Source organism: Eumetopias jubatus, unplaced genomic scaffold (assembly GCF_037043125.1).
Source record: "Eumetopias jubatus isolate StellerSeaLion01/CBP00866 unplaced genomic scaffold, mEumJub1_p1.0 scaffold_8, whole genome shotgun sequence".
Classification (NCBI taxonomy): Eukaryota; Metazoa; Chordata; class Mammalia; order Carnivora; family Otariidae; genus Eumetopias; species Eumetopias jubatus.
Genome location: NW_028274814.1, coordinates 132,026,149 through 132,052,083, shown reverse-complemented (window position 1 = coordinate 132,052,083; position 25,935 = coordinate 132,026,149). Strand labels below are relative to the sequence as shown.

The 25,935-nt window shown below is 57.2% G+C and overlaps 1 protein-coding gene across 2 annotated transcripts in view; it reads right to left on the bottom strand.

The window, feature by feature from the left end:
- The window catches only part of TRIOBP (TRIO and F-actin binding protein), a 53,231-nt gene that overhangs the window by 5,007 nt on the left and 22,289 nt on the right, over positions 1-25,935 (bottom strand). Inside the window, exons 8-16 of one of the 2 annotated variants that reach the window (XM_088025376.1) lie at positions 24,858-24,935; positions 22,328-22,465; positions 13,119-13,175; positions 10,477-10,545; positions 10,269-10,358; positions 9,785-9,894; positions 7,781-8,306; positions 6,811-6,921; positions 1,221-1,368 (exon numbers count right to left, since the gene is read on the bottom strand). In XM_088025376.1, coding sequence (XP_087881502.1) covers positions 1,221-1,368; positions 6,811-6,921; positions 7,781-8,306; positions 9,785-9,894; positions 10,269-10,358; positions 10,477-10,545; positions 13,119-13,175; positions 22,328-22,465; positions 24,858-24,935 — 1,327 coding nt within the window. Of the gene's footprint in view, positions 1-1,220; positions 1,369-6,810; positions 6,922-7,780; positions 8,307-9,784; positions 9,895-10,268; positions 10,359-10,476; positions 10,546-13,118; positions 13,176-18,258; positions 18,436-22,327; positions 22,466-24,857; positions 24,936-25,935 lie in introns of those variants that run through there. The other variant, XM_028115430.2, reaches the window with a different exon arrangement.

The following is a 25,935-nucleotide window of genomic DNA, read 5'->3' as shown; positions in this document are numbered from 1 at the left end:
GTGCGTTATTGGAAGACGTGCATAGAGCATTTAGAGCAATGCCTGGCCCAGAGTAGATGTGCAGAGAGCTCCCGCTGGCTTATTTTCCAGACTGTAAGCAACCAAGGACCAAGTGTTTTCACACTCACACAGGGTGGTTGGGAGGACTAAACAAGCCGTCGTCCACAATCTTATCCATAATTCTAAAATCCAAAGGCTCAGAACACTGGAAGTTTTTCCTAACTCTTTCAGTGGCAATCCCTGACCTGAACAGATGCAAGGCTATCTGTGGTCAGTTGTAGCCCACTTGAGCGTAACTCTGAGAAGTTTCACCGTGAAAATCTTAGCGCTAGATTTCAGGGAAGAGCCCAGACTCTGCTGGGAAGGATATCTAATAGGTGTACTAGGTTACCTTCCTAAAATGCAGAACACACCGGCTCCAGGGTTCGGGATGAGGGGCCGTAGGCTTGCGTGCATGAAGCATGTGACACAGCACTGGCAGGTGGTAAGTTCTAGATCAAGTGACTTCTCTCATCATTACTATGATTCTGCAAACCCCACGGGAGTGCCTAGGATGTGCCAGGCTCACACGGGGGGTGTGCAGGGAACACAGGAAGGGAGGGAGATGTCGAACATCTCGGGCGTTCCTGTTTCTGGCTTGGGAGAGCAGAGGGTGGGGTTCAGGGACCAGCTCTGCAGTCAGGATGCTCTGAGCTCCCACTCCGGCTCTGCCATCTCCAAGCTGTGCCATATGGGACAAGTCACTAACCTCTCTGAGCCCCAGTTCCTCATTTGTGAAATGGGGTCCCTCCATCGGGCACTGCAAAGAGCTAAGGGTGCTTGCGTGGGGAACGGGGCTTAGCGATAGCTCACAAATTTGCTCCGGCCCTCCCCAGGGTCTGGCCCTTCCCTCCCCCAACCCCCGGTCCGCAGCTGAGCAGTCTCTACCCCGGCAAACAGCGCACACGTGGGCATGGAGTTGGAGCTCAGTGCGTGCGTGCGCGCGCCTTGGGGTGAGATCCCCAGAGGCTGCAGGCCTCTGAGGGAGAGTCACAACCCAGGAGGACATGGGGGTGGGTGGGGCTTTTATTGCCTCGGTTTCCCCTTATCATGTAGGAACAGAGGCCAGTTCTGGGGGCTCCACCCCTTCCTAGACCCCTTTCCCAAGTTTGGCACAGAGACCCCCCCTTATTTAAAGTCCTCCCCGATTTCAGCGAGGAGCTGCAGCCTGGGGTCCTCACCTGAGGCCGTGGCCGCCGTCTCCTCGGCCAGGAGCCACTCCTTCTCCTGCTGCAGCCGCTGCAGCTCACGCTCGTGGTGCCTCTGCAGCCCCTCCATCACCTGCTGGTGTGAGGACTCCATCTCGGCCAGGCTGCGCTCGCACGCTTCCTGCGGGTGGGAAGCCAGCTTCGTCCCGGGGCCGCCCCCGCTGCCCAGATGGTGGCCCTTCTCCAGCCCCAGGTGGTGAGCCTCAGGGGCAGGCCCATCCTGGGCCGGCCATCTCCACCTCTCCTCCCTGGGGCCCCATACCACCGACCACACCTGCCCCTGCTCCCCCAGTCCACAGACCTCACCCTGTCACTCTCCTGCTCCCAACCCTTCAGAGGCTCCTATCCAGTGGGGTCAAGTCCCTGCTCCTGTGTCTGACCCTCGTGGCCTCGGGCTGAGCCTTTCCCCACCAAGGAACTCCAGTTAGAAGAAATAATTCTTCTGCATGGTCACAGCTCTGAGCTGTAACTAAGGCTAAACCCTCTGCCTGGAACGTTCTTCTGCAACTTTCTCTTCCAGGGTAACGGACTTGGCCTGCAGTCCAGCTTAATGTCCTCCCCGCTCTATCTCTGGACAGCCTCTCCCCTGCCTCCGAAGGCTCTGGCTCTGCCAGACTGTAAGTTCTCCAAAGACAGGGAAGACCTGATCCAGCTCAGAGCCCCCCAGGGTCCAGACCAGAGCCTAACACGCGTCAGGTGCTGAGAAAGTGAGCTGAAATTGCTGAGATCACAAAATAGGGCCTGTAGGCAAGACTGGCAAGTGTTTCAAAGACTGATAATACTCGTGCTTGGGAGAGTCAGCTGCAACAGATGTATGGGGGGGGGGGGGCACCTGGGTATTGTCATCACATTTTTAGTAACTCCCCGTTGACCCCACAGAAAGTCACATGTGTACAAAGACTCTGGGACAGGGGTATTCCCTACAGTAAGGTTGGTAAGACATGAAAACCAGAAACAACACCTAACAGGGAAGCCCTTAAATGATGGGATCAAGCCTTACAAGGGCTCCCAGGCAGCTGGTGAAGAAGAGAGCTGCGCACGTGGACTGCCTTGGAAAGGTGTCCTGAAAAGTCAGGTGACGCAAGCTGGTCTCTGACAACACGTACAGTGCGATCCCACTCGCGGAAACAACACAGAGCCACGCATCCGAGTCCACGCATGTCAAACACAGCGAAGGGCATGGGAAGATGCCGTGGGGGGCAGAGTAGGGGCACCCAGAGATGCCCACATCGTACTCCCTAGAACCTCTGAATATGTTACCTTATGTGGCAGCAGGGCATTGACATTGCTAATCAGCTGACCCTAAAATAGGGAGACTATCCTGAATTATTCCCTGGGCCCAATGGAGTCACAGGGTCCTCAGATGCGGAAGCAGAGGCAGGAGGGCAGAGAGGGAGAAGTGGCCACAGAAGGTCAGTGATAGGGGCGTCAGTGATAGGTGGCTCAGTCGTTAAGCGTCTGCCTTCGGCTCGGGTCATGATCGCAGGGTCCTGGGATCGAGCCCCGCATCGGGCTCCCTGCTCCGCAGGAAGCCTGCTTCTCCCTCTCCCGCTCCCCCTACTGTGTTACCTCTCTCGTTGTGTCTCTCTCTGTCAAATAAATAAATAAAATCTTTAAAAAAAAAAAAAAGGGTCAGTGATAATTCACTGTGGGAAGCGAAGGGGCCAGACTTTCCACTGCAGGCTTTGCAGACGAAGGATGGGGCCAGGAGCCCAGGAATGCAGGTGGCCACAAGCCGCTGGAGAAGGTGAGGAGACAGGTCCCACCCGGAGCCCATGGAAAGGATTTGAGCCCAGCGAGACCGCAGTTAAGCTGCTCCCCTTCAAATCCAGGGGCTGATACACCCATGTTATCTAAGGCTGTGGTGACTTGTTCCAACAGCAACAGGAAACTCTAGGGATGTGCTCCGAGGGTGATCAAGGTGACGCCTGGGGCGGGGAGAGCAGGCAGGGGAAGGAGCGCTCACGTGTTTATTTCGAACCTTTTGATTAGACTGAATTATTTTTGAAAATGTAAACATATTTTTTATGTAATGAAATTTAAGATCATGAAGAAGGAAAAGGGAAGAGCCCTGGAGGAAATTGAAGCTGAGGGCCCAGATAAGAGTATATCCCCCATGCCACTGGGCACCTCACGGTGTGGGGGGGGGCTGACCCCCACCTCTCCAGCAGCTGCACCAGGGGGCTACAAGGACCAGTCTGGGGGAAGGGCCAGGTGTTCTGAGTGGGGGGCAGGTAATGTCTGTCCCTCTGCATCTGTCCTGTGTCCCTCCAGTCAGAACAGCAGAACATGGCTTTGGAATTCCACACACCGGGTCCTAATCCTCGTTGTACCAGAGTGAACTTGAACAAGCCTCTTCCCCACTCCGAGCCTCAGTGCCCTCTTCTATAAAGCGGGCCCTTAAGACCAACTCATGAGGGTCTCTAAGATAAGCCCACCTACAGAGATGGGAGCAACATAGGGGGTGGGGACTGCTGTCCTTACAAGGCCAGATGAGGTAGGCAGACCTGGCAGCTAATAGGGGGTCCAGAGGCAGGAACCAGCCCATGAGGAAGGAGGGGCTCCTAAAAGGCCAAGTGCTGCTTTCTCTATCTTCAGGAGGGCCCAAGGTGTCCAGTAGCCACCTCTGACATGGATCAAAGCAAATCAAGAAATGCCTGTTACTCCCTCTGCAATAAGCTGGGGGGAGGCCAGAAGAGGCAATGGTGGCCCCCGGCAGGTGAAGCCCCAGACCCCCCAGCTGCTGTCCTATGTGGCAAGCCCCACAAGCTGAAAGAGGGGCTCCCTGCCGGACTAAGATACCAGGAATCCCTCCCCAGCTGTCACCTCTCTAGGGTCCGCTGACTCCCCAGCCACGTCCTCCTGGGCCAGAGGGGGACACAGATGGCTCAGCTCCTCTTCTCTGGCTCCCACCACCTCTGCAGCCCCTCCTCCACCCCGGTCTTCGGCTCTGTTTCCTTATCATTCCCTTCTCACCTCCACACCCGCCAATTCCATTTGCACCCCAGCCCATCCCGACCTAACAAGATGAAACGCCAACAGCCCTTCGTGTGCCCAGTAGCCTCATGGGGACCAGGAAACCTGGACTGCAGACACAGGTCTGCCTCTAGATCGAAGGTCTCACCTCCTCTCTATGCCTCAGTTTCCCCACCTGTAAGCTGAGCAATCAGAGCAGTGCTTTCAAACTTCATTTTAGTGAAATCTAATGTAGGTTCTAACAGTAAAACAGACAGATGAGGCTGCTCCGATACCAGATCCCGATGGCTGCGAATGGAACCACCCACCCAGAAAGGCAGCCCCTGGGGCATCCAAGGGCTGAGTACACTTTGAAGCCCTCTGGTGGGGGTCTCTGAAGGGTGTCCCAGCTGCCTCAGGCCCTGCTGTGGGGCCTCACCCAGCCTGAAGATGCCCCCACCCACTCCTTCCTCTGGCCTCAAGGGAGCCTTTGACAACACTGGTCCCTCCCGGCTCCCCTCTCCATGTCAGGTGACCCCAAAGCTAGCCCCCCTCCCCCACCCAGGTCCCAACTCCCCCTGGCCCTGGTCTCCCTTCAGCTGACTGCTCCACCCACCACTCAGCCCCATGGGGCTCCCTGGCCTTGCACAGCGGACCAGCCTCAGGGCCCCTGGGGGCCCCCCTGTCCTCCTTGGGCCCTGTCACCCAGTCCTCATCTCTCCTCCCTGTGAACCCCCCCTGCAGCCCTCGCTCCTCCAGCCCGTCCTAGGTCCTGACACCGCCCTTGCCCCCTCCCAAGCCCCCCTGCATCCCAACACCACTTTCCGGACGTCACTGTCAGACCCCAAATCCCCTCAGGTCTGGGGAATGAGACCCCAACTCCTTGGCTTGCTGGAGGTCTCCACTGTAGACACCTACTGGCCCTCCACCTCCTGCCCCAGCCCGTGCCGCCACCCCAAAACTGGTGCCTTCCTGGGCGCCCCACACAGCCACCTCCAACCCTGGAGCTTCTTCTAGAAGGCCCCCGTGCCCAGAGCCTAGGACCCCAGCAGAGTCTCTTCTACTTCAGGCAATGGCGTGCTGACTGGAGGCAGCTGATGGTCATATTCTTCACAATTTCGTGAGGTGGTTGTTAAGCGCAGCCATTTAAAAAGTTAAATTATATAAACTTACAATTAACTACAGTGAAAACAAAGGTGATACTCAAAATTTTCATCACTTCCTAGTTATTTCACTGCATTTTATTATTGTCTATGCTTGAGGGTTTTCTCGTGTTTTTTTTTTTTTAAAGATTTTAAGTATTCTCTACACCCAGTGTGGGGCTGGAACTCACGACCCCGAGATCAGAAGTCGTGCGCTCCACCAACTGAGCCAGCCGGGCGCCCCTATGCTCTTGAGTTTGTTTACGTCTTCTGTACCTTGTCTGGTGGAAACGCTCTATAATTCTGTGCAGCACATACATCTTCCCAATTCGGTGTTCAGGGACATCAGCCACAGTGGGAGTGTTTACACCATGGAAATTGGTAAACATTATAGATCAGGGCTTGACTTATTGTTTTGTTGATTGTCTGGACTTAAGCAAGGGATAAGAAAATGCTAATAATGCAGATTAAACTTCCAAGTCTGCCAAATTTATGACCATCACACTGTAACTAGAACACGGACCTGAAGAAAATCTTCTAAATAGAATATTCTCAAAAGAAAACTATTATCCAGTTCGGCCAAGAAGTTACTCGTGACGTTGACCAAGTAAAGTTCTGACGTATATCTTCTCGTTTTACTCATTAACATGAACAAAACAGTCAACCAACATTCATGTTAGAACAATCCTCGTCTGCCAGTTAGCTGAGGACACAAGCATTCGAAAAACCCAGTGAAAGTATTCTGAGAAAATTCAATTAGCTATATATGGAATTCACAAGAAAAGTGATAATTTCGTATTTGTACACTGTGTCCTAAACCTCCTTTATATCAGCAAAATTGATCAGTAATTATCAGTAAAATTAATCAGTAACATATGTCAGCCTGTATATGTGCTTAAAATACACACGTATTTTTCTGTCAAACTGTTTCCAGACATGGCCAAATGTCCCCAGAGGAACAAAATCAGCCCTAGCTGAGAACCACTGTCCCGGGCAGGCCCAGCGTCCCACATCCTGCAGGCCACCTGCTGCAGCGCCTTGGCCTGGCAGGCATGCGTGGGATTTCTCTGTGCTGAGGCAGTGACCCTGGGGGCCTGCCCGTTGGGGGCCCCACTCCCCACTGGCTCTCCTTCCCCGGGTGGTGTGGGAGAAGGGGTCCAGGTACAGAGTGTCCCGGGGGGCTCACACACAGTCTCTGCAGTCAGCCGGAACCGAACTCAAATCCCACCTCTGACATCTGCAGCTCAGTTGACCTTGGGCAAGTCCTATCACCTCTCAGAGCTCAGTGGCTTGTCTGTAAAATGGGCACAGTGACCATGGCTACCTGCGGGGCACATTCGATGAGACGATGCAGGTCAAATGCCTCACACGGGTTCTGCGACACTCCCAGAACGTCAGTGGTTCTCTGAAACCTCGGCAACCAGAAGCCTGCCCGCAGCCCCCACCAAACAGCCCCTTGGCCTCACCTGCGAGATGTAGCCCGGGGGGACGTGGCTGTCCTCCTGGGACCTGGGTGCACCCTGAGGAGCCTCTCCCTGAAGACGCCATGCCTCCAGCTGAGCACGAAGAGACTGGACCTACAAGGGGATGGGGGGGGGGTCAGTGGGAACCTGGAAGCCGGGAAGGGGGTGCTGGGAGGCAGTGAGGAGCTTTGGGTTTGAGCAGGGGACGCAGCCTGTGGTGGAAATGCAGGCAAAGGGGACATTCCAGCTATTTCCTGGATGGCCAGGTCAGTGACCCAGGAGAACTTTGTCCCAGGGAAGACTAAACAGGTTTGGGAGCAGGACACTGTGGTCACAGACACTGATTACATTACGTAGTAGGTGGTCTCTGAGCCTCCGTTTCCTGTCAGTACAACTGTGACGAGGTCTACCCTCTGGACCATGAGACTGCTCAGAGGATTACGTGAGCCAATACAGGGAAACAAGGCCAAGGATGAGGTATACAGAAGACGCTGAGTAAGTGGTCTCTCCCGGGGCGCCCGGGTGGCTCAGTCGTTAAGTATCTGCCTTCGGCTCAGGTCATGGTCCCAGGGTCCTGGGATCGAGCCCCGCATCGGGCTCCCTGCTCGACGGGAAGCCTGCTTCTCCCTCTCCCACTCCCCCTGCTTGTGTTCCCTCTCTCGCTGTGTCTCTCTCTGTCAAATAAATAAATTAAAAAAAAAAAAGTGGTCTCTCCCTCCTCCTCCCTTCTATGTGGTTGCTGAGGACAAAACTGAGAAGGAAAAAAAAATGCCCCAAAACAAGAAACACCAAGGTCCAGGAAAGAAGATTCCAGTTCCTAAGAGTCTGAGGTACCAGACAGTGAATCAGGGGTGAGCTCCCCGTCCCTGTAGGTATGCCAGATGAATGCCACAGTGACTGCAGGCACAGGAGGGCCCCTGGCGGCGGGGGGGGGGGGGGGGGGGTGTTCCCGGAGGCCAGCGGTGATGCCTACCTCCTTCTCCAGGGCCTCGTGGCTATCACCCGGAGGCCCCCGGCGCTCCCCGCGGCTTTGGTTGAGCAGGGCGGTGAGAGGCACCCGCTTGTTCTCCCGTAGGGGCAGCTTCTCCAGCTCCTGCCACTTCTTCTCAATCTCCTCACTGAGCCGGCTCTGCTGGTCCTCCGTCAGCGGGGCACCCAGGCCCCGGCGCGGCCCCTCACCAGCTGCGGTCTCCGGGGGCCGGCTGTCCGTGGCCTCAAACCACCTGCGTCGCTCCTCGGAGCGCTGGGCCAGGTCCCGCTCGAGCTCCTCCTGCTTGGCCGGGCGGTCGAGGGTGCGGGCCGGGCCGCGGACCCGCTGCGGGGAGCCCTGCGTCAGCGGGGAGAGCTCCACGTAGTCCAGGGACGGCCGCTGCCCATCCGCCTTCCTCGGGCTGCCCCGACCGATGACCTCAGAGCCCCCCCGCTGCTCCCCGGCCTTCAGGGAGCCCTTCTGGGTGCTGCAGCCGTGCAGCGTGTTCTCCTTGTTGCAGTCCGAGAGCCTAGGGTGCCAGCAGAGCCTCGTCAGGCGGGAGGGAGTGAAGGGTCAAGCACTGCTGGAGGGCCACCCCTGGGCCGGGGCCCGGGGACAGACCCCCATCTCGAGGTTAGGACTAGAGCTTCATCATTAACAGACCCTGAGAAGCATCCCAGGGTCCACGCTCAGCAGCAGAGGCACCAGGAGAGCTGGGGTCCTGCTCTGGCCCCCAGGGACCTCATCTGTGACATGGGCCAACAATGCCTCTCACAGGATGGATGCGAGGACCAGGTGAGTGAAAGTGTGCAAAGCAAACAGAGCCCCTGGCCAATGGTGATCAAAGCGTTCCTCCCAGCAGTGTGGTTTAAGATAAGGTCCAGGGTTCAAGGGGCTCACGGTGGGCGGGGGAAGATGAGGTGACCGGTGACCTCTGGGTGCACAGAGTGCCAACTATGGCAGTCCTCCCCTTCCTCCATTAGTAATAGCGGGGTACATCGTTGGCTGGCCAAAAATGACACCCCCCCCCAGCATCCCTTGCAGCTGTGTGGCCATGTGACTGCATTCCTCCACCCAGGGGTGTGAGAGGTGGTTCCCTTTAAAGGACTGGGCATGCCCTGGCCTGGCTGCTGGCAGGAACTCCACGAGAACGGAGCCAGACACAAAGGTGTGAGTTGTGGGCCGCAGAGCTGCCCCGCCAGGCCTGGATCACACACCTCTGGATTGTTCTGGAGAGGGAAAGCAAGCGCTCCCTTATTTATGCCACTGTGTTTGGGGCTTCTTTGTTAGAGCAGCTGAGCCTATAGACTACCTGGAAGCCCTGCTGCAGAGTGCTCTGGAGTCCACAGAGCCCTTCCACACACATCCCTCCCACAAGGCAGACGTCACGCTCGGCATGACAGATGAGGAATCTGACCCTCAGACAAGAAAGTCACGGGCCTGAGGTTGAACAGCCGAGGTATGGCCAAGTAGGGGGGGCTTATGCTTGGGCCCCCCAGTACCACACGCCATTCCTGCTGTTCAGCAGCTGCGATTCCCAGCCCCGCCGTGGGCGGTGAGGGTTTAGACTGGGGGGGGGCTCTGCCAGCAACTCATTCAGTCCTCCACTCCTCCGCGCATGGCGACGTCCGGCGGGGTGAGCTCCTCATCCGCACTGCCTAACCACACCCTCTCCCCAGCTCAGGCTCAGACACAGCTCCCACGGCTCGGAGACAATCAGCCACTAGCGGGGGGCCTCTGACTCACTGGCATCTTCTCCGAAGAGTCAAGATCCCTCCCCGCCTTTCAGATGTGGGGGACTATAAAGGAATGGCAGTCAAACCACAGATCCTCAAAGTATTTTCGGGTGAGTGCCAAGAATGCTCCTTGCCCTCTCTCCATTTTGTTGATGGAGAAACCGAGGCCCCAGAGGTACAGCCACCGGGCCCTCAGCTGGGTGCCAGAACCCCACTCAGGGATGCAGGGGTAGGTGCCTCCCTCAAGGTCCCAGTCCAGCTTGGCACATACTTGGTGACATCCGGGGCAGAGGTGGGTCGCACGGTCTTCCTCAGAGCCTCGATCCAGTTTCGCCGGATACCCGAGGTCATGGCCGACAAGGTATAGATAGCATCCTTGGTCTGCAAGTCCACCCCACGGGCAGGTTGCCACATGGCCAGCTCTGGCCCCACCCCGCTCCCTCGCCACTCTGCACCCCAGGGAGGGTGGCCCTCTCCCCCCAAGTAGGGAACCTAAGGTCCTGCACCTAGGGATGAGCGGAGGGTGCCAAAGCTCCCTTCCACCCGCGGGCTCTGCGGTCTCCCCAACACTCCACCCGTCCTCCCCCACCAATGATCTCTGAGGCCTCCCCAGAGACGCCAGGTGTTGGCAGCAGAGCTTCTGACGGCTCTCAGGACAGGGTCTCCAGGTCAATGAGTGACAGGAGCCAGTCACGAAGCCCATCGCCGGCCCCCCCACCCGGCCCTGATGCCACCCCAGCTGCACGGCGGCTCACATGGATCTGGAAGCCATAGTTTCGCTGCACCGCATACTCAGTGACGTCTGTACAGGAGCGCAGGTCAATCTCGCCATCCAGCTCGTCGGCCTGCCGCAGGAAAGCCCACGATGGTCCACGCCTTCCACTTCCCCGCTGGGCGCCCCCGGTCCCCTTCCAGGGCCCCCAGCACCTGATGGGGACAGGGAGTCTTCCCACTTGGTCTCACCTCCTCAGCGGTGGAGTCCCTGTAGTACTTAAGGCTTGAATCTGTCAGCACAAACCAATGCTTCTTCCACTGTGAAGAAGAGGTGGCAGTGAGCGAGGGGAGGGGGCCTGTGGGGAGGGCGGAGCGGAAGGGGGTTTGTGGGCACCGTTCTGCAGCCATCCTGGGTGCTGCCAGGTCAACAGTAGGGCCCCAGCACCCTCTTCTGCCCTGTTGATGGCCCGTGGGGGCAGGGGACAGAGCAGAGGCAGAAACTCCAGATCTGAAGCCTGGCCCCTCCAGGGGCAGCACCTGTGAAATGGGTTGGCCTTTCCTCAGTGCCGACACCTTCCCTTTCCTTCTGGGAGCCCTTCTTTGATGTGTTGACAGTCCCGTAGCCCTCTTGACCCTCTCCCTTGAGATCACCAAGGCTCCTACGAGTAACCCCCTCCAGTGCAGACCAGGAAGGGGTTGTGACCTGTGTAACGTCATTTGCCCAGCAAGTCAGGGAGCAGAACTTTGCACGTCTTTTCCCCCAGGCCCCTCTGGATCACCTCAGTAGCCAAGGACAAGGGACCCAGAGTGGACTGGAAGGTGTCCTGGAGGAGGTGTCTGAGCACTGGTCCTATTGCTCCTTGAGCTAGGTGCTGGTTACACGTGTGTTCAGCTTGTGAGGACGTTCTCTGCACATTTATGATTTGGGCCCCTTTCTGCAGTGCATCTCTGCTCCAGCTGGGGTCAGGTCAGCAGGCCACAGAGGGGAGGGCAGGGGTGCCAGAACAGCTTGATATTAAATATGCCAAGCTCAGCCCACCTCTGGGCTTCTGGCCATTCACTGGAATGCCAGTTGAGGTCCACCCACTCCCAGGGTCAGCACATGCCACCCAGTCCTCAGCCCTCCTGGGGCTCCCCCAGATCACCAAACTCTATTCACTTTTTTCTAAATACTTAGTTTTCTTCCCTCAAGAAGATGGCAAGTTTTCAAGGATGTGGCAGAATGACGCCTGCGACTTCTTTCCACACGGCCTCCCCTAAGAAATAGGGCTTAGCATCCAAGAGACCTAGGTTATAATTATTTTATCCCTTGCTAGCTGTGTGGTCTTCGATCGGGTATCTCGACCTCTCTGAGCTTCACTCTTCTGACCTGCCACGCGGCGCTGATAAGAAGTCCCTAAGCCTTCTTGGGAGGTCAGAAGTGTATCTATCCCTCCCTTGTATGTTTCTCGTAGCACTTAGCATAGGGTCAAGCACCAGGTTACTGGGGATTGTCCTAAGAGTCGCCCGGGTTGCCACTCAGAACCTCAACTATCCCTCTACAAAGCAGGGCAGGGCTTCTGTGCCAAATGGTCTCTTTGGTCCTTGCAGCCTAATCTATGATGGCTGAGACAGGAGCCAGATAGAGTTCCGTGGCCTTAGGCGGCCCAAGTTCTAGGCCTGGGTCTACCGAAGGGGCTACTAGGCCCGGAAGAGATGGAAGCTCTGTGGGCCTGTCCCCTGTCTGTGTGCACCAAGGGGCTGGGCTGGCTGAACTCCCAGGGTGGACATTCCAAAACCCTGCGAAAGAAGATGAGTAGCGGCCAGTTCTGGGTGGGGCCCATCATCTCTGCCCTCCGGAGACCCTGGGTGGGGAGGCTGGGAAGGGTCACTGGCAGGGTTCCAGGCCTTGTGTGAGCCTGGAGCACAGCCACCAGAGGACCAGTGAGCAGGCAGCAGGAATGGAAGGCTGTGGGCTGGACGGAATAAAACATGTCGGTAGGAAACACAATGAGATTCCCTTTGGCTCTGAGCCCTCCCCGGCATGTGGGCTGCACGCAGACCCGAGCCAAGGACACATGCAGGACAGGGGCAGGGAGCTGTCCCCTCCCAGGCTGAGCGGGCAGGAAGCCAGCTCCAGCTCCCAGACTCCAGCCAGCCTGGCAGCTGAATGGGCAGAGCCAGCGAGAGGCCACTGTCCCTCCTGGTTCTAAGGATGGACACATTAGAGAAAGGGAAGGGTTCTTAGCTGAGCTCTGGCAGGGACCCTACACGCCTCAGCCTCTCCGACCCTGTTGTCCGCCCTGGAAAGAATCATCATGATCCATCATGCCCATTCCATAGATGTGGTTCCTGAGGCCAGAGGAAGCTGTGGCTCGACCGGTGGAGCCCCAGGCTGGTGAGACTTCAAAGTCGGTGCTCTGAGGCCCACTTCAGGGGGGCGGGAGAGGTTCCTGCACGCCTGAGTCTTTGGGAATCTGTAATGTCTCAGGCCAGATGATCTCTCTGAGCCCTTCCACCCCAGACCCTCAGACCCAGCCAGCATCATCTAGAGACAAGAAGGCCGAGGGGCTCTCAGTGACACGAGGGGATGGGGTGTAGGGCGTGAGGGGCTAGGAGGCCTCTACTCCTGCTGCCCTGTATGCCGGCAGACTGTTCCGGCAGCCTGAGATGACTGTAGCCTCTGCATTCCCACCCCCACAGCCCAAGGCCCACTGCGACTGCCCAAGAAACACCCGCACTCAGGGTGCCCGCTCTGGGCCCACCCGGGTCTCCTCCACTCAGAGGCCGGGCTCTCCAGGAGCCTAGACAAGCCGTGTTAGCAGCTCAGCCTGCTGGGCTGCCCCCAGGGACCTGCTGGGGTGCTGAAGCTGCCCAGACCAACCCGTCCCCTCTTGTTAGAGCCCTCCTACCTCTCCAGGCTCATCCAAGATTGACATCCATCCCTTCTTGAAGTTGAGCAGATCGGGCTGTGGGAAGATGAGGAGGCAGGTGATTTAGGCCTGGCGGAGAGCCAACCAGGACTGCACCCATCCTGCCCCCTGAGTCCTGTGAGACTGGGTTTCTGGGGAGCCAGGAGAGGGGGGCTGAGGGCCCAGGTAACCCCCAAATCAAGGCAGGCTCCCCAGCCACTGAGGCAGCCTTGGCCCCTTTCCCTCCGAGAGCCAAGAAGGTAGGCAGGGTGACTGGCACATCTACCTTAGATGCCCAGGCTCCCCTCCCACCAGCCTACCTCCTCACCGAAGAGTAGGAGAGAGGGGCCAGAAGGGCTCTGCCTATAGAGATCCCAGAGAGCGCTGAGAACAGCCTGAACCAGCAGGCCTGAGGAAACTGTCCCGTTCCTCTCACCGACGAGGCCAGGAGGCCCACCAGGAAAACGCCCTAATGACCCCGCTCATCCCCCACTCACTGATCCTCCTGTGTTCCAACCAGCCCTGCCCTTTCCATGATTCCTGGAGACCCTGAAAGATGGAGCCAGGCCGAGGCTGGGGTCAGAGATCCTCTGGTGCCCTCCAGATCTCTGGAAGGGCCAGGAAGATGGGACCTCAGTCCTGGCAAGCCCTACCTGCCGGGTGCTGCCCAGGGGGGCGCGGGCCCGGGGTCTGGGGGCTCCCAGCTGCAGCATGTTCCACAGAGACCTGTGAGCTACGTGCCACACACCCCCCCTCCCCGGGCCTAGACGAAGCAGCTACTCATCCGGGCATTTTCTCTGGCCATGCCCTTCTGGTGGGCTCCAGCCCACAGACCCTCCCAGCCCACGGCAGACTTCTCTCTCATCTAAGTCCTGGTCCCCTCAGCAGAGTGTCAGCTTCTGCCCACTGGCAGGGAGGAAAGCGGGGCGGGCCAGGCTGTGGGCAGGGAGGAGGCAGCCACCTGTTGCCGTGGCCCTGAGCCCACCTATCAGCGCCAGCATCACAGCCTCACCAGGCCAAGGTGTCTGGTTGCGTGGAAGGAGCCTGCGGCATGGCTCAGTGGGGTGGGCAGCAGAGACAGGAGCTGGAGACCGGAGCCACCTGACCTGGCCACCTCCCCTGACCCGCCTTCCTCCCCATTCTCCTCTTCCACAGGTGGAGGAAGTGGCCCAAGAGGGGCTTGGGCCAGCAGCCTGGACATCCAGAGCCATCCAGGGCCCAGGCTGTGGGGCCAGAGCCCCTGGATCTCAGCAGGCCAGCAGCCCCACCCCTGCATGGAGGCCCCTCCCTGCATACCTGTCTGAGGGAGGGGACCCAGGCTCTGCTCAGAGCTGGGAAACCCTGGGGCTGTTTCCCGCTGTCTCTCTCCATTCATCCTTACCCTGCTCCCCACAAGTGCCAGAGGCTGCTTAGGGTGGTCCCCAGCTAAGACTGAAGACCGGCAGCTACGCCCGGGGCCACCAAATCACCTGGGTGACCTCCATTCAGAGAGGGACCTCCAGGGACCCCAAGTCCAGGCATGCTGTGACTAGGCCTCAGCAAAAACCTGCTGAATAAATATTACCCTCCTTTACCTTCCCGGTCTAAATTCCTGTGCTTTGGGGGCCGTCTCCGCCCCCACCCCTTGGCCCCGAGAAGCCAGGCTATCCAGGATGGCCCACAGAGCTGGCACTGCTGTGCTGGTCCAGGGAAAGCTCCTGGGAAAGCTCCTGGGAAGGTACGAGCGGACAACCCAGCCCATCAGACTGGGCCAGGACTGGGAGATCAGCCATAGGCTTCCAGGGGTGAGCAAGGGCTCCCCAACTAGAATGAAAGGCTGGGACCCCAAGGGCTGCCTGGAAAGCAGAGGGTGGGGTGGAGGTAGGGTGGCGGGGGAGGACATCACATCCCCTCCCTGAGCCCTGGCTGCCTAATGTGGCAAATGATGGGGGGAGGGGTTCTGCCTTCCCCCAAGCTTTGTGAGAGGGCTGAATGAGCTATACATGGAGAAGCTCAGTGACCCTCTGGAAGCTGGTACAAACATGCTGCACGCCATGTCGGGTGCTAGATGGCACACTGACCTTAGGGGCAGGAGGCTGCCAATGTGAGATTTTAAATCCGCTGACAGGGAAGGTCCTGCAGTAACCTGGGAACCCCTGTTCAGGGTCAAAAGGTCTGCTAGCTTAAACCTCTCATGCTGTACCTTCCCTCGTGGCCTCTAGGGCCCAGCCACCCTTCCTCGACCTGAGGAAGCTCACCTGCCCTTTGTCCCTCCAGGAGTACCAACCAGCTCTCTCCTCCTTTTGGTCACGGCCACAGGTCAGCACTGCCTCCCACCTGCCTAGACCACTGACACAGCCCCCTCTAAGCACATGCTTGGCAGGCGGACCCCCTCTAAAAGGCCTAGTGTCACAAGTCTGCTTCAAACCTCCAGGGATGGCTCCAGGGGGCTTCAAAACAAAGTCCAGCTGCCTGATGGCACAAAAGCCTCAGCTCAGCCTTCCAGCCTGGCCTCCCCCTTGCATAGGGAACCCCATTTTTATATCATCATCACATATGCTCTCTGATCCTCAACACATCAGGACTCCAGGCCCTCCACACCAGCCCATGTCCTCTGCTTAAGTATCAGGCTTCCTCCTCCACCGGGGACCAGGCAAACCCCTAACTCATGCCTTAAGACCCAGCTTAATTGCCACCTCCGAGGTCCCTTTCCCAGTACACACCACACCCCAGCCAGCCGCCTTCCCACAGCCTCTGCTGCATCTGTGATGATCTTGAAGCCATTCACTTATCCCTCACAGGCTAGAGTAAAAGCAACTCACTGTTAGGGACGGGTGCTGTTCACCCTCTAGGACCAAGGGGCTAAGGGAGTGTTTGTTGAAAAACATTTTTTTGTTTGTTTTGTTTTAAAGCACCAGGCACTGTTTTAGGCCAGGAAATCAGCTGCGAAGGGGAGATGTGGCCCCTGCCCTGGTGGAACTCAGGAAACAGACAGACAATAAACAAGTGGACAGGTATATAATTTGATGCCAGGCAGTGGCTAGGCCAGGAGGCTCCAAGGGCAGGGCTACACCGGGCTAAGGCTAAAGGAGGTAGAGCAGATCTGGACTCCAGGCCCAGCTTCCTGAAGCCTTTAAGCATTTACCCATTCACGGCAGCTTTACCACTCGCTCCCTCCAGATATCTGAGCTCAGGGCTGGGGTCAGGAGAGAGGAAAAGGGTGTGACGAAGACACAGGAGGGACACCAGGCTGGGGCAGGCTCAGGCATGAAGGCAGCCACAATGAAGCCAGCAAACACTGTCAGTGGTGATCATGAGCCTCCTCTCTGCTCCAAAACCTTTCTTGGCTCCCCAGTGCCCCCGACCAAAGCCCAAACTGCTCCTCCTGGCCTTTGAGGCCCTCCCTTCCAGGCCCTCTTTCTATCTTCTCACCTTTCCCCAAACCCGACCAAGGTGTGTGTTATCTACACTGTTCCCTCCCACTAGTCCATTTCCACCTGACCAAGTCCTCCAATAAGAGGAGGGTGTCTTCCTTTGGAAACCCCCACCCACCACAGGGTCCCTCCTCCAAATGCCCCCACAGGGGGCTTGGAGCTGCCTCACCCTTGTTCACCATGCGCTTCCTCAAGAGAGGCAACAGTGTACCTTTCTTATCTAGCCCCAGAGAGAAAGCTGGGGCAGATCTCGCTACAAATGCTGGCTCAGCCAGGGCCCAGCTATGTCACCTGGGGCATGTTACTTCCCCTCTCTACACCTCAGTGTTCTCATCTGTTAGATGGGAAGTTATAATCAACTTTAAAGGATCAACTCTGGTAATGTGAAAGCGCCCAGTTCAGGATCTGGCAGGCACCCAGTAGGCAATGCAAGTACCCTCCCCAGGGCCTGGGGGCCTGGGAGCCTGGGGGTGGGTGGCCAGGACACTGACTCAGCTCCTCCCCCCACATCCCTCTCCGCTCACTGACCAAAGGGAGGCTGCTGACGACAGGAAGAGCCAGCAGGGAGGTGGCAGGATGTGCGGAGGCCGAGGAAGTCCAAGCAGCGGCCAGGTCATCACACTCACAGGGGCAGGGACCCTTAGGGCCAACCTCCAGCAGCCCAGCCCACTTCTTGTCAGGGTCTCCACGGATTTGCGCATGCGCAAACACACCCTGCTCAACTCCATCACCCCACCCTCCTAGGCTGTCAGAGCCTCCCTAAGGCGCCAGCCAGAAACCAAAAGCAGCCCCGCCCCTCCCTCCCAGAACATCATGGTCAAGGGGCCAGACTGACCTGGAAAGAGGCTACTCCTTCCTTTACACTCAGGATAACCTAGGGCAACTCACCACCACTCCCTCCCCGTGCCTCAGTTTATCCAACTGTGAAATGGGAATAATGGTGAACTCGGCTGTGGAGCCCAATATGATCATTAAGGCACAAGTACTGATGTGACCTGGGCAGTGTTCATCCCCAAGAGAAAGACAAATCTCTGCCATCGTGTCCCCCACCTCACTCGTGGGCTTGCCCCACCCAAAGCCTCAGCGCCTCTGCGAAGCGGCAAGCCCGACAGAACATGGCATCGCTCCGCTTCAGAAATCCCAGGACGGGCTCCCGGACAGGGTGCGACGGGATGGCCCCTTCTCACCCACCCAACCTCGGGCCAGCGCCCACGCGGGTAGGCAGCCCTCCCAGGCCTGGCTCTGCGCGACCCATTCGAGCCGGGGAGCGCCTCTCCAGCCCCGGGCGAGACCCCAGACCGGGCCCATCCCCGTTCCTCCCACTGCCCGGAGCCCTGGGAGTCCCTACGGGTCCAGTAGTTTGGGAATCAGGTCAGGTCTTCACCAAGGCGGCTGGAGGAGAGGTGGGAAAGGGCCATCCGAAATCGTCCGTGACTGGTCCCGCAAAAGTTGCGGGGGGGGTAAGGGTCTCCCCAGGACAGGGAGTTCCCATCTCCTGGGGGTCGCTCTGGCTCCTGGCCCGGAAAGGTGAAGAGGAGGCTGGGGGAAGTTGAGGCAGGACGGCCGGCCTGTGCCGCTGAGGTCGCCCTGTCTTCCGGCCGAGACCTCCTCTCGCCGCTGGGAAGTGAAGGGGGTGCCCAGGAGGGGAGCGGCTCGGCTCTGGCTCGGGCCGTCGGCTCTCCTCCCGGCCTGGGGCGCAGAGGGGCTGCCCCGCGGGGGACACTCACCGTCATGGCGGCGCCCCGGGGCGGCGGGAGCAGGAGGCAGGAAGGTTGAAAGGGCTCTCGGGCCGGGCTCAGCAGCGCGGGAATCCCGCCGCCGCCGCCGCCCCTCTCGGCCGCCCGCCGCCGCTCCTCCGGCCCTTCCCTTCCCCGGCGCTGCCCCGGCCCCTTCCATCCGCCCATAAAACTTTTTTTTTTTTTTCAAACTTCCTGGGAGGACCCGGGAGGGCCAATGGGCGGCGGGGAAGCCGGGACAAACAGCGGCGGGGGCCGCGGGCGAACCAATGGGAGCGCGGGTCGGGCCGGGGGCGGAGCCTGCCGCGACGGGACGGGTGCGCGAGGGCGGTCGGGGCCGGCGGATGGGGGCGGAGGGAATCGAGGGCCGGGCTCGCGCCGCCGGCGCGCTGGGAGGAAGGAAGGACCTAGTGTGCAGGTGACTCGGTCGGGCCCCGGCTCGGGAGTGCAGGGCGGGGGCAGCCGGGTGTGGCACCCAGTCGCCCTGCTATGGCTCCCGCGAGCCGCCGGACGGAGCGATGGGTCCACTAAGGGCTCGGCGCGTCGGTTTGACGGAGACGTGGGCAGTGCACCCGGTACTAACAATTCAGGGGGTCCCACTCGCCGAGCCCCGCTCGTTACCTGTGTGAACCTAATTTCGGCCTCTCCACAGACCTGACGGGGAGGTGTCCCTGTCCCCATTTTACTAATGAGAAAACAGGCTCAGAGAGGTGAGTCGACTTGCCCAGAGTCACAGTAGGAAGGGACGGGATTCCGAGCATGTAATCTAAGCCCAAAGCGAGTTCTGGAGTGGTAGGGCATTCACCAAATGGCTCCTCCTCACAAGCGGGTCTTTCTCGGCTTAAGAACCCCATTTTGGGATCTTGGGTGTGGGCGTACGCCCGTTTCTCACATTCCCAGCACTTGGCAGGTTGTAAGAGGCCTTTTGCCTGCAGAAGCTCATCTGAGCCTTGCAGCAGAGGAGGGACTTTGGTGGAGTGTGTTGAAAATGCAGCGATAGCTTGTGTGGCATTGTGATTCAAACCCTGTGTTACCTTAAGCACCGTACTCAACCCCTCTGGGCCTCAACTTCACCCTCTGTAAAAGGGGATAACGCTCTTATCTCCTGATGTTCCTGTAAGGATTAAGTGTTAATTTAAGTAAAGCACCCAGAACCCCTTTATCCCTAGTTAGCTAGCGTTGGGGGGGGGGGGTGCAGGGGAGCTTGGAATAATTGCCATTTCAATTTTCTGACAGCTCAGTTTTGGAGTTCAAAAATTATTGCTGTCATAACTATAATTACTCTCCCCATTTCACAGATAAAGAAACAGAGGGCCAGGGAGCTGAACTTCCTTCCCACATTTCCCACTGGGTGCCTCTCCTCTACCCTAAGGAATGAGTCCAAGAACCAGCCTGTCTTCCTTTAGACACTGGCCTTCCTGTTTTCACGTGCTGTTTTCCCACTCTACCCCTGTACCTCACTCAGGCATTTGACCCTTGGTAGAGTGAGTGAATAAACAGAAGACCTCACCAGCCACCAGTGCTCTGGCCCAGTGGCCCCTGGCAGCACCAACCTCCTTGCTGCTTTCCTGGCCTCTGGGACTCCTCTTGTAGTACCCTCAACCCAGCGATCAGATCACTCCCTTGCTCAAAGTTCAACACCTCCCCAGTGCTAGTAGATCAGCTCTGCATTCTTGTGCCAGGCAGTCAGCGTCCATCATAATCAGACCCCTGCCTGTTGTCTTCCATCATTATACACACACATTTTACATGCTCAGGATACAGAACATGGAGCCACCGGGAATTCTCAGAATAAGCCAGGTCCTTTGTACCTCGGATGGGACTGCACATTGCATTCCCTGCCGGGTCTGGAACACTTCTCAGCCTGTCCTCTGTGCCGCAACACACACATACACTCTCCCTCCCTCTCTCCCTCCCCTCCCTCCCCTCTCTCCAAACCCTCCTTGTTTGCCTGGAAAATGCCTCCTCACCCTCCAGCTCTCAGTCCAAAGGAAGCCAAAGTGCTACCAGCACAGATTTAGAATCTCCTGGTCCAGTGCTCCCTGCATCCGTATATTTGGCCACTAAAGGGATGACCACAGTGTTCTTACCAGTTACAAGTCAGTGCCCTCACCAAACTGAGCTTCCTGTGGGCAGAGACAGAGTGTTTTTGTCTATATCCTGGAGGCCAGCCCAGGGCCCCAGCCCACAGTAGGTCCTCAGTAAACACAGTTCCGATGAATGCATGCACAAACGAAGGAATGACTCCCTTACCACAAATTGTCCTGGTTCGGACAGAGATGGCACAGACCCAGGGACCCAGGGCTACCAAACTCCAGGGTTATCCATCTCAAACCATTACTCTACTGAGGATAAGACCATGAGGCTCAGAGAGGGTGATGATGGCCCAAAGCCATACACGTTAGTGACAGAGACAGAACTCAAGTTTCCTGGCTCTTGACCTTGGACCGATTTCACTCTCCAACCCACGAGGTGTTTGAAGCTGCTCTAAGTAACTGGGATGCCCCGCTGGCAGTTCCATCCCGTAGCTCCTGATTTTTCTCCCTCCCAGATGAGAAGACATCTGCCAACTCAGAGCCTCCATGGCCACATCTGTGTAATGGGGAAAATCTGCGGAGATTCTTGGGGCTGCAAGCAGGGCTTGGAGATCGGGATGCTCAGAGGCGGGAGGGCTCTGCAGTTGGCCCAAGCAGGGTTCAAATCTCAGCTCTGCCCCTGTGTGACCTAGAACAAGTGGTTTCTCTCCTCACCGAGCTTCATTTCCTGATCTGTAACATGGACAATATCCACCGTACTTAGTATGCCTCGTGGTGAGGATTAAATGCGATCAGGCATGTCATGCACCGAACACAGAACTGAGCACAAAGGAGATGCCCGATACACTCTGGTTATCAGCAGCAGCAGCACCACTCCGGAATCCTTCTCCCCATTTCTCTGCCCTTCTGTCCGCCAGGGACTTACCTGCTCCCTCCTACCAGGCCTGCTCCATGTTAGTGACCTTTAGTTAGTGTGATAAGGTAAATCCCGCCCAGGGCTTGAAGGTACCACTCTGCCCAGATAACCATGTTTGTCCGATCACCCTAGTGCCTTAACCCCCAAAAGCAGCAGAGAGGAAATCATGAAGTGGCTGGGAAAGTTAGTGTTTGGATGCCGCCCACCCCCTACCATCACACCTCTGTGCATCCTGATCTCCCCAAGCTCTCTCTGCAACCCTGAGAGTCGCTATAGACTTTTCCCCATTATACAGATGTAGCCACTGAGGCTTCGGGTGATTAGCTGCAGCCATTCTCTCATCTAGGAATGAGGAAAATCAGCAAGAGGCTGGCTCCTCTAAACCCTAGCTGCGCCACTCGAGCAAGTCAGCTCACCTCCATGAGCCTCCATCCCCTCATTTGCAAAATGGGTGCACTGTCGCTAACATGTCCAGCCTAGTGCTGGACCCAGAGCCAGTGAGAGTACAAGAGTCAGCCTGTCATTAAGAGAAGAGAGCCCTTGAGCCAGCCAGTGGCCCCTGCAGAGGCCAGGCCCCTTGTCTCTGCTGTGAAGGGGGCAGGAGGGAGCCAGTCACAGCTGCCTCCCCTCCCTGCCCTTGAGGAAACCCTGAACCAGAGGCTTGAGTGTTTACAGCCCTCTCAGGGCAGGGGGTAGGTTACGTAATGCCAGATGTTTGTGAAACTGGCTCAGGCCCAGGTCTGAGACACACTTTGCAATCCCAGAGCCCCCCACAGGCCATCCCGCTCTCCCTTCCCCCCCAAAAAAAACTTGGTTCCCCTTGGCCCAGTTGCTGATTGGGAGCTTTCAGCCGTGTAGATTATTCAATCCCACCTCACCCCGAAAACTGAAAACAGCCCCAGTCCTGTCCTGGAGGTGGGAAATCCCACTCGTTTGCAGAGACCACGGGGCCCTTAGGACCGTGTTTCCATCCTTCCTTTCTCTTGTGGGAGCCCCAAGTCCCCCCGCCTCGGCCCCCACTCTCCCTCCTTTGACTAACGCCAGCGTCCTTCCTCCCCTCCCCGTCTCTCCCACCCTCATCCCTCCCACCCCGCTGGAGCCAGCCTACCCTTTGCCACCTGAGGACCCCCAGAGACAGCAGGAACGGATTGAACAGCGTGGGACGGTCCCCGGGCATCCGCCATGAGGTCACCAGTCGGCCCTTGAGTGGGCTCCCAGACTTGCCCTCCGCTGGCCTCTTGTCTGCCTGTCAAATAGGGTCCAGTGTTGGCCCCCAGGTCCCTTTGGTGGGACGGGGGGGTCCCTGACTAGTCTCCCCTGCCTATTCTGCCATGCCCACCTCAAAGGCCCAGGGTTCCCATCTTTCTTGTCTCACAGAACTGCCAAGAAAAGAGCTTGTTGGGGCGCCTGGGTGGCTCAGATGGTTAAGCGTCTGCCTTCGGCTCAGGTCATGATCCCAGGGTCCTAGGATCAAGCCCCGCATCGGGCTCCTGGCTCAGCGGGGAGCCTGCTTCTCCCTCTCCCTCTGCCTCTCCCCCTGCTCATGCTCTCTCTCTCTCTCTCTCTCTCTGTGTCTCGAATGAATAAATAAAAAAATCTAAAAAAAAAAAAAGCTTGTTAATTCATTCACACTACAGGGTGTTTGATAGGGCTCTTGGGGCTCAGCACCTTTGGAGACGTGCACTTCACCACCCTAAAGTCAAACCACAGGTGGCCAGTAGGAGGGGCGTGCAGAACCCCGTGTGTTCAGCCTGCATAAGGTTTTCAGATTATTTTGCATTAGGTTCCAATGTTAAAAAATCAAGAGATTAACATATAACCGCAGATTTCCAGTTTCTCTTGAAATACCTAAAGATGTGGAAACTCTGGGTCCATCTCCCCCATGGCAACAACCCGTCTGGCACCAAGAGGTCACAGAAGTGCTTCCATCTGCCTTCCCCTCCCCCCTTTATGAAAGGAATGAATCACAGAGACTTCTGCAGCCACCCCTGGCAGAGCCCCCAAATGTGCCCCCTTTGCAGTCATCCTTGTTGGGGAGACAAGCCCCAGCAAAGCGGAGGCATTTGCCCAAAGTCCCCCAGCAGCTTACTGGCAGAGAGGTAGGACAGAGTCCAGGTGTCCCCACTCTTCAGAATCCAGAGATCATCTGGCAGTGGGACATAAAGCATCAAATCACAGGCCCAGGAAGGCTTTGGGGCAAGGACTGCTCCCCACCTTCCCACCACATTCCCCCAGCACAGCCCCGGCCACTGGACCAGGAGCTGCATGCACTCCAATTTACTTCTGGCCTACACCCAGGCATGCAGAAGGTGCTGGCTAAGTGTACGTGAATAAATGAATGGATGGATGAACGAACGAGCGAGCGAACGAGACAGTCATCAGCTCTGTCCAATCCAGGTTGCCTGGGGCTGCATTGAGAGGCTTCCGTGTTGGTGGAGATTAGAGGGAGACCCCTATATTGCTATTTCTTCTTTGTTCACAAAACTCTGGCCCCAGGAAATATGAAGAAATAACCCAGAAAGAGGAAGAGCAAAGTTGCCAGAGCAACTTTGTGAGAGCAAGAAGCGCCTTCAGTGACCAGTCCTCTGTCCCCTCCCATGTCACAGACGGGAAGATGGGCCACCAAGCAATGAGAATCCTGCTGCCACTGTAGGAGGCCATGTAGGGAATCAGGGCAGAGCCAGGAAGCAACGTGCAGGCAGCAGAGGGACTGTGGGATGGGGGTCCCAAGCCCCAGGTTCTAGTTGGAGGTCAACAGCTGCCTGGCTGTGTGACCTGGGATGACTCGTTTCCTCATCTGCACAGTGAGGGGCAGAATCCGCCCCCCCCCCCAGCTCTGATTAGCGGCAGGGCCAGACCGGGGGTTCCAGGCTGCCAGACAGATGCATCCCCCCCTCCCACCACCACCAATCGGCTTCTCAGGCGGAGCACAGAAACAGTGGAACAAGAGCAGGATGAAGAAAGCACAGCCGCAAGCAGCCTGTCTCCTTCTCCCTGCCTCCTGCTGCCCCAGGCTGTCAGCGCTGACCTCACCTCTCTGGAGGCCGAGCGTGATGAGAACAGTCTGTTTGGCAGGTTGTGGGGAGGGGTGGGGCGCAGCAATGTGCTCCAGCTGCAGCCAGGCCTCGCAGCAGCCTCACTGGATCCCACCCCCTGCACACATCTCTCCCGCCCCGGACCCTGGAGACCATCCAGGCTCAGCTGACGGCAGCACCTCCTCGGCCCTCTTCAGTGGTTCTCTGGCTCCAGCTCTTGGAATCTCTACCCCTTCTCCCTGCCTGGCCAGCCCTCCAGAACCAGATGGGCCTTACCTTCAGACACCATCAGAGTCAAACTGCCATTTGCCCAGAAAAGGGGAGTGACTTTTCCAGGACATTCTAGCAAGTTAAAAGCAGAGCCCTGGGCTTCTGACTCCAGGATCGTTTACCTGCCCAGGTCCCCAGGCCTAAAGGTAGCGCTGCTGCCCAGCTCCTCTGGAGCCCCTCCTCTTGAGGCCCTACCATGCACACAGATGACCCCTCGGAAGAGCCATCCCTGGTCTGGATGACCCTAGAGCTCATCAGAGGACCTCAGCCCAGCTCCAATCTGATTTCCCTTCCCTTCACCTCCCTATGTTCCCACACCCACGACCCAACTACCGAGTCGGCCTGCTTCTGGTCGGTCAGTGAGTCTTGGCCTTTGCTTGGTTCTGAATCCTCAGGCTCCTCTGATTGGAACTGGAGATAAGAAAGAACACAGCTTAGCTCAGGTTATTCCCCAGGTTCCATCCATGTATCTACCTTCTTATCCATCCCTTGATCATTCATCCATCCAACATCCATCTAGCATCCAATATCAATAGATCCATGTATTATCCATCCAACCAACCAGTGTCTACCCTACATTATCCACTCACTAACCTATTCAACATCCATTATCCCACTCATACATCCATTCCTCTATCCATCCATCCTACATCCATGTAGCCTTTCTCAACCCATCCAACATCCATCCATCCAACCACCCATCCATCCATCATTCTACTCATCCTTCCAACATTCATTTACCCATCATCCATATGGTGTTGGATGGGTGTCACCACCCATCATCCATACTCCACATTTACCCTTCCCCACACCATCCATCCATATTCTACTCATCCATCCATCAGTTCATCATCCCGTCTTTCATCTAAGCAACATCATCTACCCAACACCCATTATCTATTCCACCATCACCCACCTCACTTTCCACCCAACATCTTTTTATCATTTATATTTACCTATTTATCTGTCCGTCACCCATTTACACACCTATTGTCCATCATTCATCCATCATCTACCCACTGAGCCACCCATCCTCCGTTTGTTTCTTGCATGCATTTAAGCATTCATGGATTCACTGATCCATCATCCATTGAGCTGAGCTCCTCTGTTGTGTCACATTCTGGGCCAGGAGCCAGAAGTGCAGAGATAAAGTAGGTGCAGCTCCCACCCCCAGAGGGCTCCTCTTTCCTATGGAGGAAATGACAACTTTCTTATGGGGGAAATGACAGAATTTCTGAGCCTAGAAGGGAAACATTTCCAACGTAGGGGTGGGGTGAGTATTCAGGGAAGATATCTCAGAACAGGGCACCTGGTCTAAGACTTGAACGATGAACCAAGTGTTCGGTGAGTGAAGAGGGAAGGGAAAGCATCCTAAGCAATGGGAAAGGCACGTGCAAAGGTAGGGAGATGT